This window comes from Botrytis byssoidea, assembly GCF_014898295.1.
Source record: "Botrytis byssoidea strain MUCL 94 chromosome Unknown BBYS_012, whole genome shotgun sequence".
Taxonomy (NCBI): Eukaryota; Fungi; Ascomycota; class Leotiomycetes; order Helotiales; family Sclerotiniaceae; genus Botrytis; species Botrytis byssoidea.
In genome coordinates this window covers 929,662-943,183 of record NW_024065853.1, presented here as the reverse complement: position 1 = coordinate 943,183, position 13,522 = coordinate 929,662, and the positions used below count along the sequence as shown (strand labels likewise).

Here is a 13,522-nt window from a genome sequence, read left to right as displayed (position 1 = left end):
CATAAGGAGAGATACTCTTAGAGCATATCGACGTCTGAAACATCAAACGGATGGATGCGAAAGATAAAGAAATGAGCAACGGTCGAAAAGGAAGAGGTCTGGAGACTGGAACTGGAGACTGTATCGGTGATAGAGAGAATATTGAATCTTGGCCGGTTCACATACATACCCAGTAGGTACACAAATACCTAAAAGGCAAGTCGCCCGGTGGTTTTATCCCAATTTATGTAGAGAGGAGAGAAAGGGTTTGATCCTGTTCGTGGTCTCGTTCTCGTGCTTGGAGGTGGAGGCGGAGGTGGAGGTGGAGGTGGATGGAAGAAGACCGGACGGATCATGATAATTTTGATAAGCGATGATCTTTCTTAAGTACAATGTAATAAGTAATAAGTTGAGTAACTATGAATTAATGAAATGTTATATGTATAGGGATGGTAAAACAATATGGATATTGAGAGTCACATATGATATTAATGTTATAAAGCATTCTGCTTAATAAATAGAATACTTGGTAGTATATTGAATACATACCATACCATATCTACCTACTCACTACTTGCTACCTACCTACTTACTACTCAATTCCTTATTACCCTCCTTACTGTTACTGTTACTGGCTACCTTTCCTCCATACACGTTACATTTTCACCCTAACCCCAGCCTTCAACTAAGCCCGAATCATGTGTTGACCGATGCTAGACCAAGACCATTCAAACAAAAGTATATCTACCCTACCGCTACATACAGACAGACAGTGGTCAAAGTGAACCCTATTTCCCCTAAGAACTCAAGGTAGCAAAAGATGCTTGTGCAGTGTCCTAAAGGGGAAAGACTTGACGGGAAAGGGAAAGGGAAATTTTAAAGTCTTTGAATTCTGGCTCAACCACAGGAATCCTGTAAATTCGAGACGGCCAACTCACTCACTCACTCACACACACGCTTTGTTTCGGTTGAGACTCTTCTCTCACAAAACCCAAGAGTTTAGAGAGGAGGAACAAGGTAGAGGCAAGTGAGGCAAGTGAGGCAAGTGAGGTAAATAAGGTAAATAAGGCAAATCAAGTAAATTAGGTAAATATGAATCAATCTTTACAAGCACTTTTTCATATTTATCTATTATGAATGATAACTATATATAATCCCAAGATACCAAAGATAATTCAAATACGAACTTTGCCCCATTCCACGTACATTTCCTATTTCCTATCGTCTGGTTATCAACAAATCCAAATTCAAATCCAACTTCCGTACTGCACTACTGCACTACTGTACCATACCCAAGGTAGTCTCTCAAATCATTATCCGAAACATTGCCCTTCGTATTGAGATTTTGTATGATAACTCTCTGACAAAGCCATATCCCCAATGAAAATGTTGTCCAAAGTTTAATTGACGAAGAAGAAGCAGAAGAACAAGAAGACCAATCCCAATCCAACTGCGCCACTCTCAAACTGTTTCCAAGGTTGTCCTTTTCTCCTCTAGTCACCTTCTCCATCAGGTCAGCTCATGACAGGACGAACAGGACAGGATAGGACAGGACAGGCCAGTTCAGTTCAGTTCAGTTCAGGTCAAAATCTCAATACCACAAGATTGGAAATCCAAACTGGAGCACGGTCCAACTGACCGGACGACAAACCACCGATTCATTATTCATTCTTCCTTAAACCTAACCTTGTCTTGACTTAATAACTTGGTCTCTTGTATCTATCGACATTATCTCCTGTTTTGGAGATTCATTCAATTACACATTTTCATAATCCTCTCTCCATCAACATCCTTCATATAAGTTCGAGGGGCAGCTCTTGTTAAAGCTGTGAGACTCGAGATCAATGACTCAGTTATTTCACAGTTCATCTCCAAATTCTCTTCCTTCCAATAACGAGAAGCGGAATTTGTCCGGTTCCTCGATGTCGTCGAACAAGCATTCCAATGGCCACAGTCCATTTCCTCAAAAATTGAAGAACTTCTTTCGAATCAACAGTTCCACAAATCACAGTGAAAAGAGCGATCCTTCACTAAAGTCCGAAGGTAAATCAGGCTTTCGACAATCCAAATTCTTTCCAGGTGGTGGCCGCAATCGATCAACGACAGTAGCAAGCGAAGGCAATGCATTAGACGATGGCGTCAGTAGTCCCACCGCACATGCGAATCCATACTTTGCACATCAAGGTCCTCCTGCCCTGCGACATCACGATGATGCTTCGATACCTCCTAGTCCTCCCGATACGCCAAGCTTCAAAGTCGATACCGTTCCAGGTGTGAATGATCAAGCCACGGCAGCTGGCAAAGAAGAATTGGCACGAAAATTAAGAAGAGTCGCGAGCGCTCCCAATGCACAGGGTCTTTTCTCAGGGAAGGGTGATGGTGATCGACCGGCTACTGCCGAGCTTGGAAAGGAACCGTTGGTACACAATGCGAGCACGACAATGTTGAGCATGGTGGAGGGAACAGATGCTATGGGTGTAAGTGCAGAAGATGACTTGGCACCCTTACAACCCCCAAGTCTACGAAACAATCCAGCCTTCAGGAGGACGTACAGCTCAAATTCCATCAAAGTGCGTGATGTTGAGGTAGGACCAGGGAGTTTTGATAAGATCAAGTTGATTGGTAAGGGAGATGTGGGAAAGGTATACTTGGTGAGAGAGAAGAAGAGCAGCAGATTATACGCGATGAAAGGTATGCAATATGACGATCAACGCCTTGTATTTTTTTTTATCTAACATTCTGTAGTGTTGAGCAAGCAAGAGATGATCAAGCGCAACAAGATCAAGAGAGCATTGGCAGAACAGGAAATCTTGGCTACGAGCAACCATCCATTCATTGTCACCTTGTACCACTCCTTCCAATCCGAGGACCATTTATATCTCTGCATGGAATATTGCAGTGGTGGAGAATTCTTTAGAGCTTTGCAAACTCGACCAGGCAAATGTATACCAGAAGACGATGCTAGATTTTACGCGGCGGAAGTCACTGCTGCATTAGAGTATCTACATTTGATGGGTTTCATTTATCGAGATTTGAAACCGGAGAGTAAGTTGTTTCTTGAAGCTTGGGCGTTTAGATATTAACAAGCTTAGATATTTTACTCCATCAATCTGGTCATATCATGTTGTCAGACTTTGATCTTTCGAAACAATCGGCCCCTGGCGGAAAACCAACCATGATTCTTGGCCGAAACGGCACAAACGTAAATTCCCTCCCAACGATCGACACAAAGTCATGTATAGCAAATTTCCGAACGAATTCATTTGTTGGAACCGAGGAATACATAGCGCCCGAAGTTATTAAAGGATGCGGTCATACAAGTGCAGTTGATTGGTGGACGTTGGGTATTTTGATTTATGAGATGTTGTTTGGCACAACACCTTTCAAGGGAAAGAATCGCAATGCTACATTTGCAAATATTTTGAGAGATGATGTTCCTTTCCCGGAACATTCTGGCTCTCCCCAAGTCTCAAAGTCGGTTACTCTTCACAAGTTGACTTTCCAAAAATGCTAACACTTTTTTTATTTTATAGTCTTTGTAAATCAGTAATTCGAAAGCTCCTAATCAAGGACGAGAACCGACGATTGGGGGCTCGAGCTGGAGCCTCTGATGTCAAAACTCACCCATTCTTCCGCACAACTCAATGGGCACTCATCAGACATATGAAGCCTCCCATGATTCCCCACCAAGGTCGCGGCATTGACACAGTCAATTTCAGAAATGTTAAAGAGAGCGAAAGTGTTGATATTAGCGGGTCAAGAACCTTGGCGTCAGCTAAAGGAGTACCACTTGATTCTGGCTTGGCTACACCAGGTGCTGCCGAAGTCGAAGTTGATCCCTTCGAGGAATTCAACAGTGTCACACTGCACCACGATGGTGACGATCACCATCAAACCGTGGATCAACATAATGGAAGATATGACGGTCGGTGATTGTAATATTTGGCCGTCATCATATCAGAAACGGTTTTATCGTCTATACTATGTGATGGAGTTTGGGGGGAGTCACTTGGATGATTGATAGGACAACAGACATCTCGCGAGCATATTTTCCTATGTCATTTCTTTGATTGCAAGGACGGGATGATTTTAATACATTGCTTGCGGTTGATATTCAGTAAGCAGACGAGTGTTGGAAGAAGAAAAACACAAATACGAGACTAACGCTACGCATTTTACCTCTTTCTGTTTGTAAATACTGAAACTGGGAGAAGGGAGCAGAAAGACAAGGTTATGGGGTTTTAAATTTGGGAATTTCTGAGGCATAGGGAAAAAGAGTTTGAGAATTTGTGTTGTTTTCCCCAGAATGTTCGGTCCCATTGACTGGATTGTGTTTATTAGCAAAGATTGGGGTTCATTGTGGGGTATGGCGCGTACCGGTTAAGAGAATGGCGTTTTACTTTCTAGCTCTCCTTTTCTGTGGCTGATTATGATTGGGAGATGGGGAATCGGAGCCGAAGGGTAAGGGAGGTTGGACGGGTAGTAAGGATTAGCAGGTTAGAGGAGCATGTTGATAGGTCAATAAGTTGATAGAAATTCTACATCTTCTTCAATGAAGGGGGTGGTTTAACTCGGCGAATCTGCGTATCATTTGTGAGAGAAAGTCTTTAAAGTTGTGATGCTAAGCCTTGCCGTGAAGTATATCACGTGTTGGATTATGTTTGGAGAGGCAAGTGCGACTACGTTCCTACTCCTTTGGCCAGTTTGTGAGCAAGAATTCAAGTGCTAGGGATGATTTCTCGCACATTTAAGTTCCGATAATATTACATGCCCGCTCAGTCAGTTAGGAAAGCTTGAATTCACGGACTTGATGCGGGCATCGTGTGCATGTCCTCCGGCCTATAATTTCTTGCTTTCGATGCGACATCTTTGAATTCGAGGTTTCCAACGCATGTGGACCCAAAAGATTGGAGTGACTTTAGCCTTTCTCTGTCGGCGAGACAGTCTTCACCTTTGACTGCAATGACAGTAGGCCGTAATGTCTCGATGCATACAACCCACAGGACGCATACTTAGAATGTAAAGGTCGCTTCGAGATCAAGTTTTTCGAAGAAACCTGGGGTCGGTGAGAAAATGAGGACAAGATTGGGCGAGGACGGTATGTAGTGTGATTGAAATATGTGTATCTAGGTGTGTAATGGAATATGGAAGTGCGGGTAGCCGGTGAGGGCTGTGCTGTGGTGAGTGGTACGGGAGAGCCTTGTCGAGTTTGTCTTCATCTTTTTGTTTTTGTTCTTTCCGTTTGAAACTACGTTTTTGTGATGGTTTATAGTGTTTCCTGATTTTGTATTATTCATTGAATCACCAGGTATGCCTATTGGTAAGAGATTCAAACGGGGTCTTAGCTCGATCGAAGCAAATCTTAAGAATCGCTCTGAAGTTTTACAAGAGCCTGTTCAGTTCGAATCGAGTGTTGATATAACGGGTTCTGGAGCAGTGTCTGTTAGGAAGAGTGGAGAATCTGTTATCAAGAATGGCAAGAAAGCAGCTGGCAAACGGATACAGGAGCCTGCACACGATGATTCAACTTGCTTGATGACAGGTTCATTAACGAATACCACAAATGATTTGCAGCTCTCAAATGAGGATGATCTTTGGTTCCAAGCTTCGGAGAAGCTCAAGGCTGACGATCCGGAAATGGTATATAACTTCGTTATTTTATCTCGAAAAGCATTTCTGACCAGCTCAATTTCTACATGTAGTATGAACAATATTCACTCATCATATGCCGCCAAACAGACAAGAGCAATGAATACCATCCCAACGAGTCCGCAAAGATCTTAGCGAATGGGGCAACGCTTCTCAAAGTGTGCCAAAATAGCCTCGAAACAATGAATGCCCCAAGTGGTAGAGTTGATAAGGGTTTTGAGAAGACGACTGAGATTGTAGGCCTGGCTAAAGACTTCGTGGGGTTTGTTGTAAGTGCCGAGCCTCATGGAGCAGTAGCTTGGGCAGGTGTCTGTCTTTTCCTTCCGGTATGTTTCGTGTACTCTGAGCTTGTTCTCTACCTTCTCTTGTTCTCCTTTCATGACTAGAAATGCTTATAGTTTGCTAACAGAGCCTTAGCTACTACTCAATCCTTCTCAACAAGATGAAGCTTGTCGCAAAGGTCTTGAGGAACTACCCTTCATCCTTCACAAGTATAGTCTAGTGGAGAGCATTTGTGCAACCAAAAGTTCGGATTCGACAATTGCCACCACGGCTAATATTGGAATAGAATCTAAGCAACGCGAAAGAACCAAAGAGGAAATGGAATGTCTGCAAGCTTTTCGTTCGGCTAATTTTTATGAAGAACAAAAGAATCGAAATCCTGATCGTGTTGATGGCACTTGCAGATGGTTACTTGAATCGCAGAGTTTCTGCGACTGGAGAGACGGTGAAAGCTCAGGTCTTCTTTGGATTTCAGCAGATCCAGGGTGTGGAAAGTTAGTTCTTTCTAAAGCATTCGTGGACGAAAGATTGGTGAGCATATCTCCTGCAACTATCATACGTCACTTCTTTTTCAAGCATATCTCCCCAGAACGGCGTAATCCAAAAAAGGCGGTTACAGCATTGATCCACCAGATACTTTCGAAGAATCGCCATCTCTGGACACGTGTGCTAGAGAGTTGGAAGCTCAACGGCAGAGAGCTTTGCAACTTGCATGATATGATGTGGGACATTTTGGAATCGATAGCAAATGATCCTGCTGCTGGTGATATTATCTGCGTCATCGACGCTTTGGACGAATGTGATTCAGGCTACGATATGCGAGAACAGTTTATTCAGAGAATTCGTATGCTTGTATACGAAAATCAGCCATGCCGCATGAACTTTGTGGTCACCAGTCGCCCTTATTCTGAGATCGAGGGAATATTCTCAGGCATGAATCAAAACTTTTCTATAATTCGTATAGCAGGGGAAATGGAATCTGAGAGGAAACAAACCTCGTCATCAATCACAAAATTGCGCAACTGGACTTGAGCGAAAGAGCGAAAACCCGTATCATAAGTTGTTTGCAAGGAACGAGCCATAGGACTCATCGTTGGTTATACTTAATTATGCACGTTGTTCGCGAAAGGGTATCTACTAGCGGGGACGCCGGTAAGATAGAAGAAAGCCTGATAACACTACCAATCACTGTGGAGCAAGCGTGGATTTCTGATTCATCTCAGCTTCTCTTTTGGGGTTCTCATGGCGTCTGTGAATGTTGCCAACATGCTAATACAATCATTTCAGATATGAGGCTATTCTGAATAAAAGCCCACGCAGATTAGATACCGAAAAGTGACTGCACATTATCGTCGGGGCTGAACGCCCGCTAAGTACGGATGAAATTAACATTGCCATGAACATCAAAGTATGTTACAAGGGGTCCCAAGCTTTTGAGGATATTTGTTTGGAAGATAGCAAACCTTACCCACCCATGCTTCGTAATCTCTGTGGGCTCTTCATACAGATTGTGAATTCGAAAGTGTACCTCATACATCAGACAGCGAAAGAATTTCTTATCGAGAGCAAGCAAAACGAAGGAGAGCATGGTGCCTGGAAGCGCTGTCTCCAGTCAGATACGTCTCAAAAAATTCTAGCTGAAGCATGTATTTCCTATCTATTCCTTGATAACTTTAACTCTTGTTTGGTTGGTGGCAATGGTCGCTCAAGTCGCTTGGGAACATTCGCTTGTTTCTTAGGTTATTGTGCAGAGTTTTCGACTGTATTACACTATAAATGCGCGATATCTTTTTTCGACCCCGTCGATATTGCCAGCTTGTGTTCATATTCTAATCGGCGCACGAATTGGGGACGACTGTTTCAACCCGGAAACCCACAAACAATATATTGCGGAGACATCGACACAACTGCCCTCATGATCCTCTCGTATTTCAATCTTTACGAAGTTGGTAAGCATGGAATCCATGAGCCTAATTTCGATAATCAAGAGCTAGAGGCATGCAAAGACGGATATACCCCACTACTACAGGCTATCTCGAATAGCAGTATTGATATGGTATGTTCAAGTCGGATACTACTCGCATTTCTTCAACGCTGAAATGTGAGATAGGTGCAGCTACTTATCAAGAGTGGTGCTGATGTAGACTACGAAACGGGGATGCGTATTCCTCTTGAAGATGCTCTAAATCTTGGTAATCTCGTTATTCTCCAATCCGTTGCGGAAGTCGCAACGGCTGAAAGAATCAAACTCTTGACCGTGCTAGATATGGCTGTCATGAATAATAGAAGGGATGAATTTGTCCCGATATTTCTCGATTCATTGGTGCGTCCAATGACAGAAGGATATCTTGAAATGGCCTTGTCATGGGTCCTATACACCGGGAGTATTAGACTTATAGAATCACTACTATCATCCGGAGCTGATCCCACTTACCCTATCCCCAAAGGCATGCCTAACTCGTGCAAAACCTGCTTACAATTATCTTTTGGCCCCCCTTTCGACTACTCAGAGGATCCAAAATCAGGCAAGCGGGTCTGTCAATATGGAGTTATGAAATTACTTTTATCGAAAGCGAAAACCCTATCTTGGGAACTTGTGAAAAGTCAGCTAATCATGTGCGTGAATCAAGATGAGTATGATGATGCTAGTATAGTGCGAAGTTATTTGAATCACCCACGCCTCCCTGGGCTGATACTTGACGGGAATCGGTCACCAGTAGCATTCGCAGCATCATATGCACACACAGACTCTATGGAACTCTTGCTGGGCGAACCTCATGATGTAAACAAGTGCTTAGCAACTGTTTTACGGTGTCAATTTTATACTTCAGATGGGCTTCAGACACGTGAGAATGGGGACTGTTGGACCAGAGAAAGCGTTGAAGTTACTACGTTGATTGCAGGGGTGATTTCTGGAAGCGAGAGAGTTGTCGAACGCTTGATTAGTGACGGAGCCGATACCAACATAAGCACAGAGCTGGGGTCACCTTTATTTGTCGCAGCTGCGATTTCTACGGTCGTGGTTGTCCAAAACTTGATTAATAATGGTGCTCAAGTATTGCCATCTAAACTTGAAGGAAAAGAACATTCGTCACCCCTGGTTATTGCTGCTGCGCTGGGAAACATAGATATTGTGGAATTACCACTCAAATCTGGTGCTGATATTGAGTGAGGAACCGCAATCATCTTTCGTTCAATGCTGACTTGTGGAAAGGAGATTGAGGGAAGATTCTATCCTTCTGCTATGGAAGCTGCGGAGGTCGGAGGTCATGAAGATGTGGTTACGCTTTTGCGGGAGTATAGAGATAGGCAGGCCGTGACTGGAGTGGAGTGGAGGATAGCGAAGTTGAAATTACTATGATGGAGAGCAGAGTTGAAAAGGTGGAAAATTAGTCTGGGGTTGATGTTGAGGATGTTTAGTTCCTGTAGTTTTTATTTTGGGGGGATGTTGGATGTTTTTGAGGATTTGGTTCATTATGTGGGTTTCTTTTTGGGGGGATTATGATCCTAGGGGAATAATGTGTCTATTCAAAACTTGGTACCACTAGTTTTTCAGAAGAGGCATCAATATTTGCAGCATAAGAGTCAGCCTAAAAGCCAATACATAACATACCTCATCTTCTTGTTATGATATAGACGACTCAACGAGGAGGAAATGTGGGTTATGAGTAGCACGGAAAGGCGTTTGTACTGTTATTGCTATTTATTCATCCATCCATCCATCTATTCATCTATCCGTTCAACTAACTATTCATTTGACTATTCATTTGCAATGCTAAATTCTTACACCATTTGTATGTATGTAATGTTTCATACCATAATCATGAATACTGCATTGCAATATTGCAAAATAGATACAATCATCCATCCATCCAGCCATCCATCCATACAGGCGATTAAATGCACTACCCAGATCCAAAGCAATTGATATCATCATCTCGTAACTTCGTAATATGCACGTACGCTTGCTTCCCGTTCTAGCAACCTCTTCCAATATTTTCTTTCATTCAAAGAAATACCGGCAGATCCGTAAATATCTCATGAGACATATTCCTTTCATTCATCATCATCTTCTCCCTTCGGTCACGCACGCACAACCTCATCCATCCAACTATCTCCGTCTCGCCCTCCCCGAACTAACCGCGCTCATAGGCTGAAACGCATCATCCTCATCATCATCCTCACTAATCTCATCCTCACTCAACTCAACCACCTGTTTTTTTCTCCCCTCTCCTCCTCCTCTTGCCGTCACCTGACTCGGCTGCGAAAATGTCAACTGTGTTTGGGTTTGTCTTCCGCGCGCCGCAGCCGCTCTCTTGGGTTGACTCTTTGGTTTAGCCGCTGGCGTAGGCGCAGGTGCTTCTTCCATTTCGACGTCTTCGTCTTCGTCATCGCTTGGTTCAGGTTCGGGGACCTTTTTCCTGCTTCTTGATGTGGTGGCTGGTTTCGCAGGGGTCTTTTTGGGGGCTGCGGTTTTCTTGGCTGGAGCACGTTTAGTGGGGGGTTTTTTGGTGGTGCTGGTGGGTTTGGGTTCTTCGTCTACGACTTCAGCGAAAGGGTCATCGGAATCGTCGTCGCTGATGATGAATCCACCTGTGTTCTTTCCGTTGCCGTTGTTGTTTCCACGTTTTGGCGGGGGAGCAGGTGGTGCATCGTCACTATCATCATTATTATTCTCTCCATTGTCCGTTTCGCAATGCTCGACTTTTTCACCCCACTCTCCATCGAGATCCGAGTCGAAATCTGCGGGTCTGGGTTTAGGTTTGAGTTTCTTGGCGGGCTTTTTGGATTTGCTTCCTGAGCGGGCGGCGAGTGCTTCTTGTTGAGCGCGAAACTTTTCCATGGCCGCATTGAGATAGTCATCTTCGTCTCCGACTTCGTTGTCTGCGCCGTTGGCCTGTTTGATGAGTTCTTCGACTTGAGCTTTGAGGGACTTTTGCACAAAAATTTCCATGGCGTGACGATCGTCCTTATCAACAAATTGACCTACTGCGTCGCCAAAGGGGGTTGTGGGAAGGACTTGGAGGGATTGTTTTTCGAGAAATTCTTTAACTAGGAGTTCGACTTTTACGTCGTCGAAACCGGCAACTTGGGCGAGAGTTCCTTCTTCTGGGAGATCAATTTCGGTGGCGGATTTACGGGTTGCGCCGGCTTTTTTGCGATGGTATTGGATTACGTCTTTTATGTTTGCGACACGATTGATAAAACGACTGGAGAAACGTTGAGGATTTTCGCAGTCGAATTTACCGCCTTCTGGTGAAGTGAATTCAACCTTGAGACGAACAAGAGGAAGGGGAATATCGTCGAGTTCTTCTTCTGGTTCATCTTGAAGGGAGATCCATTCAGCGCGTGCTTGATCTATGAGTTCATCCACAATGGTCATAAGTTCCTTGGTAAGTTTGGTGCGGTTATCCTTTACTTTTGCGAGATGTTTAGTTCGCTTGTCTGTAGCGAGGACAACTTCTTTTGTAATGAATGGTCGTACAGACTTGAGACGAATCTTCTCGATTTTGAATTCCCTACCAGTGATGCTGGCAATAGCAACATGTTTTGGGACAGCTTCACCTGGAACTAAGGAAGTAGCTACTGATGATCCAGGTTGCATGACATGAAATGACTTTTCGGGATTGTAAGTTGGATCAATAAGACATTCATGTTCGTGACCCCAGACAACCAAGTCTAGGAAATCAGGAAGAAAGTTCTCAGGTAAATAAGAGGTTTCTGTGTGAGCATGGTGATTTTGATGAACTGCCATGAGATTAAACCAATCCTTTTGTTGTACTCCTGGTTTGAACCATTTGACATGGCCATCTCTGAATGTACGATAAAGACGCTCGTCTCGTACGTTACTCATGCCATACAAAGCCAGCTTCGTTTGACCTTTTTGCAAAAGTACTGGTTTGATTTGAATGCGGTCAGCTTCGGGGGTTCGACCAAAGTAGTTGACCAATCCGGAAGCTTGTAGTAAATCCAAAGCACAGTAATTTCCATCTCCAGCTGGATCATCATGATTGCCATGAATAGAAAAAACTGGTATAGCTACATTGATATCTGGATCCTCATAATTGACATGATTGAACGAACCATCAAAGATATCGTTTGCGTCGCTGAGCAATTCCAATTCGCAGGGTTTTTCTCCGAGACAATTCATTCGTAGTGATCGCATAACTTGGTACATAGCTTTTCGAGAAGGCTGACTGTAGTGAAAGAGATCGCCTGCGAGTAAGACCATGTCTACATCTCGATCTTTTGCTAGACGCATTACTTCGTCGAAACTTCTCCAGCTGTCGTCCTTGCGCACAGCATCATTCTCTGCGTATCCCACATGGCTATCTGTGGCAATGAGTATTCGAATTGTATCTGCTGCTATGAAGAAGTCAGTAATTGTTTTCCGTTCAGACAATTGAACTTACCTGTGAAAGTCGGCATTTTGGCCACTCAATTTTCTTCCCGAAGAAGCTCTCCAGAAAGGTTGTAGTCGTTCCGACTTGTCGCAGACGATAGAACCACTTAAATAGAGATCAACACTATCAAAGACACGAAAATATCAACAGTTTATGTAGTATTCCGTACAAATTCACGGCTACCATCAGAATCTATAATTTTTGGTTGCCTGCAGTATCTGGGAGACGCGATCTGGATTAGCGTGTTTTTTTTACCCCTGCAGAATGCGAGCACTTAGGAATTTACCAGACGACAAAGGCTCGCAGCGTAGGGACGAAGTGAATTGCCTGCAAGAGATATTTACTTTTTTCAATAATCGATTTAAAATCAGGTAACCATTATTTTGGATCAAATTTCTTACCAAGTCAATTAGAATCTCTTCATTTGCTAAATTTTCAATCGAAATATCTAAAGCTACTACTGTTGTTGTTTTCTAGCATCAAGATACACCAGGTGTTTTGATATATCAATTGAGTTGGTTGTGCGGCTTTTTCCGTTCAGTGCATGAAAGATTTGCCGTAATTGGCGACGAGACAATTTGATATCAATTCAACGACAGAATGTTTCCAAGTAGAGTTCTTCTTTCACGGTCGGTCTGGAAAGGTATGTTCTGACTTGTGCCTTCGAACTTAGTCATGTAATTCTGACACAAGCTTTAGGCCCCAATATCGTTCCGTAAGACATTCCTTGCAGATTCTCTAACTTCTCTAATCACCCCTCACCAGTCTCCCCATTGTCAAACCAGTACCGGGTGTTCGAACATTACCAATTAGAACGCAAGCAAGATCTGCGACTATTCTACCTAATTTCGTTGGTTTGACCTTTGAGATTCACAACGGGAAGGTTTACAATGAGGTGACCATTACTGAAGATATGGTGGGACATAAGTTGGGGGAATTCTCAGCGTAGGTTCTAAGGAATTGGATAAGGGAAATGAGGTGCTAATTTTGCGGGCAGAACAAGAAAACGATTTACATATAAGCAGAGTAAGAACAAGTAAATGCGGGGTGTTTAACATCGTATGGCATGGTATGGCGTTTGGGTTGGAAAAGAGTCTTTGGGCTTTGGCGTATGTGCATTGTGTTGCACATCAGGTGTATCGTATGAGTTGATGAAGAACGGATACATTGGAACAACTATGGGTGCCTTCACTTCCAGAAGTTCTTGT

The 13,522-nt window shown here is 43.5% G+C and overlaps 5 protein-coding genes across 5 annotated transcripts; 4 read left to right on the top strand and 1 right to left on the bottom strand.

Moving 5' to 3' along the window:
* Nucleotides 1-1,823: 1,823 nt before the first annotated feature.
* Nucleotides 1,824-3,912, top strand: EAE97_006701 (uncharacterized protein; the record flags this gene model as incomplete). Its single annotated transcript, XM_038877214.1, has 4 exons — nucleotides 1,824-2,670; nucleotides 2,725-3,024; nucleotides 3,072-3,453; nucleotides 3,513-3,912. The coding sequence occupies 4 exons, from the start codon at nucleotides 1,824-1,826 to the stop codon at nucleotides 3,910-3,912; spliced, it is 1,929 nt and encodes a 642-aa protein (XP_038732146.1).
* Nucleotides 3,913-5,289: 1,377 nt separating this feature from the next.
* EAE97_006700 (uncharacterized protein) lies at nucleotides 5,290-6,942 on the top strand (the record flags this gene model as incomplete). Its single annotated transcript, XM_038877213.1, has 3 exons — nucleotides 5,290-5,619; nucleotides 5,682-5,954; nucleotides 6,046-6,942. 3 exons carry the CDS (start codon nucleotides 5,290-5,292, stop codon nucleotides 6,940-6,942), a joined length of 1,500 nt encoding a protein of 499 aa, XP_038732145.1.
* Nucleotides 6,943-7,825: 883 nt separating this feature from the next.
* Nucleotides 7,826-9,082, top strand: EAE97_006699 (uncharacterized protein; the record flags this gene model as incomplete). Its single annotated transcript, XM_038877212.1, has 2 exons — nucleotides 7,826-7,966; nucleotides 8,021-9,082. The coding sequence occupies 2 exons, from the start codon at nucleotides 7,826-7,828 to the stop codon at nucleotides 9,080-9,082; spliced, it is 1,203 nt and encodes a 400-aa protein (XP_038732144.1).
* Nucleotides 9,083-10,021: 939 nt separating this feature from the next.
* Nucleotides 10,022-12,339, bottom strand: EAE97_006698 (uncharacterized protein; the record flags this gene model as incomplete). The annotated part of the gene is made up of 2 exons (XM_038877211.1): nucleotides 10,022-12,276; nucleotides 12,324-12,339. The coding sequence occupies 2 exons, from the start codon at nucleotides 12,337-12,339 to the stop codon at nucleotides 10,022-10,024; spliced, it is 2,271 nt and encodes a 756-aa protein (XP_038732143.1).
* A 575-nt stretch (nucleotides 12,340-12,914) lies between these two features.
* On the top strand, nucleotides 12,915-13,354 carry EAE97_006697 (uncharacterized protein; the record flags this gene model as incomplete). Its single annotated transcript, XM_038877210.1, has 4 exons — nucleotides 12,915-12,957; nucleotides 13,014-13,029; nucleotides 13,080-13,259; nucleotides 13,312-13,354. 4 exons carry the CDS (start codon nucleotides 12,915-12,917, stop codon nucleotides 13,352-13,354), a joined length of 282 nt encoding a protein of 93 aa, XP_038732142.1.
* Between the last annotated feature and the right edge of the window lie 168 nt (nucleotides 13,355-13,522).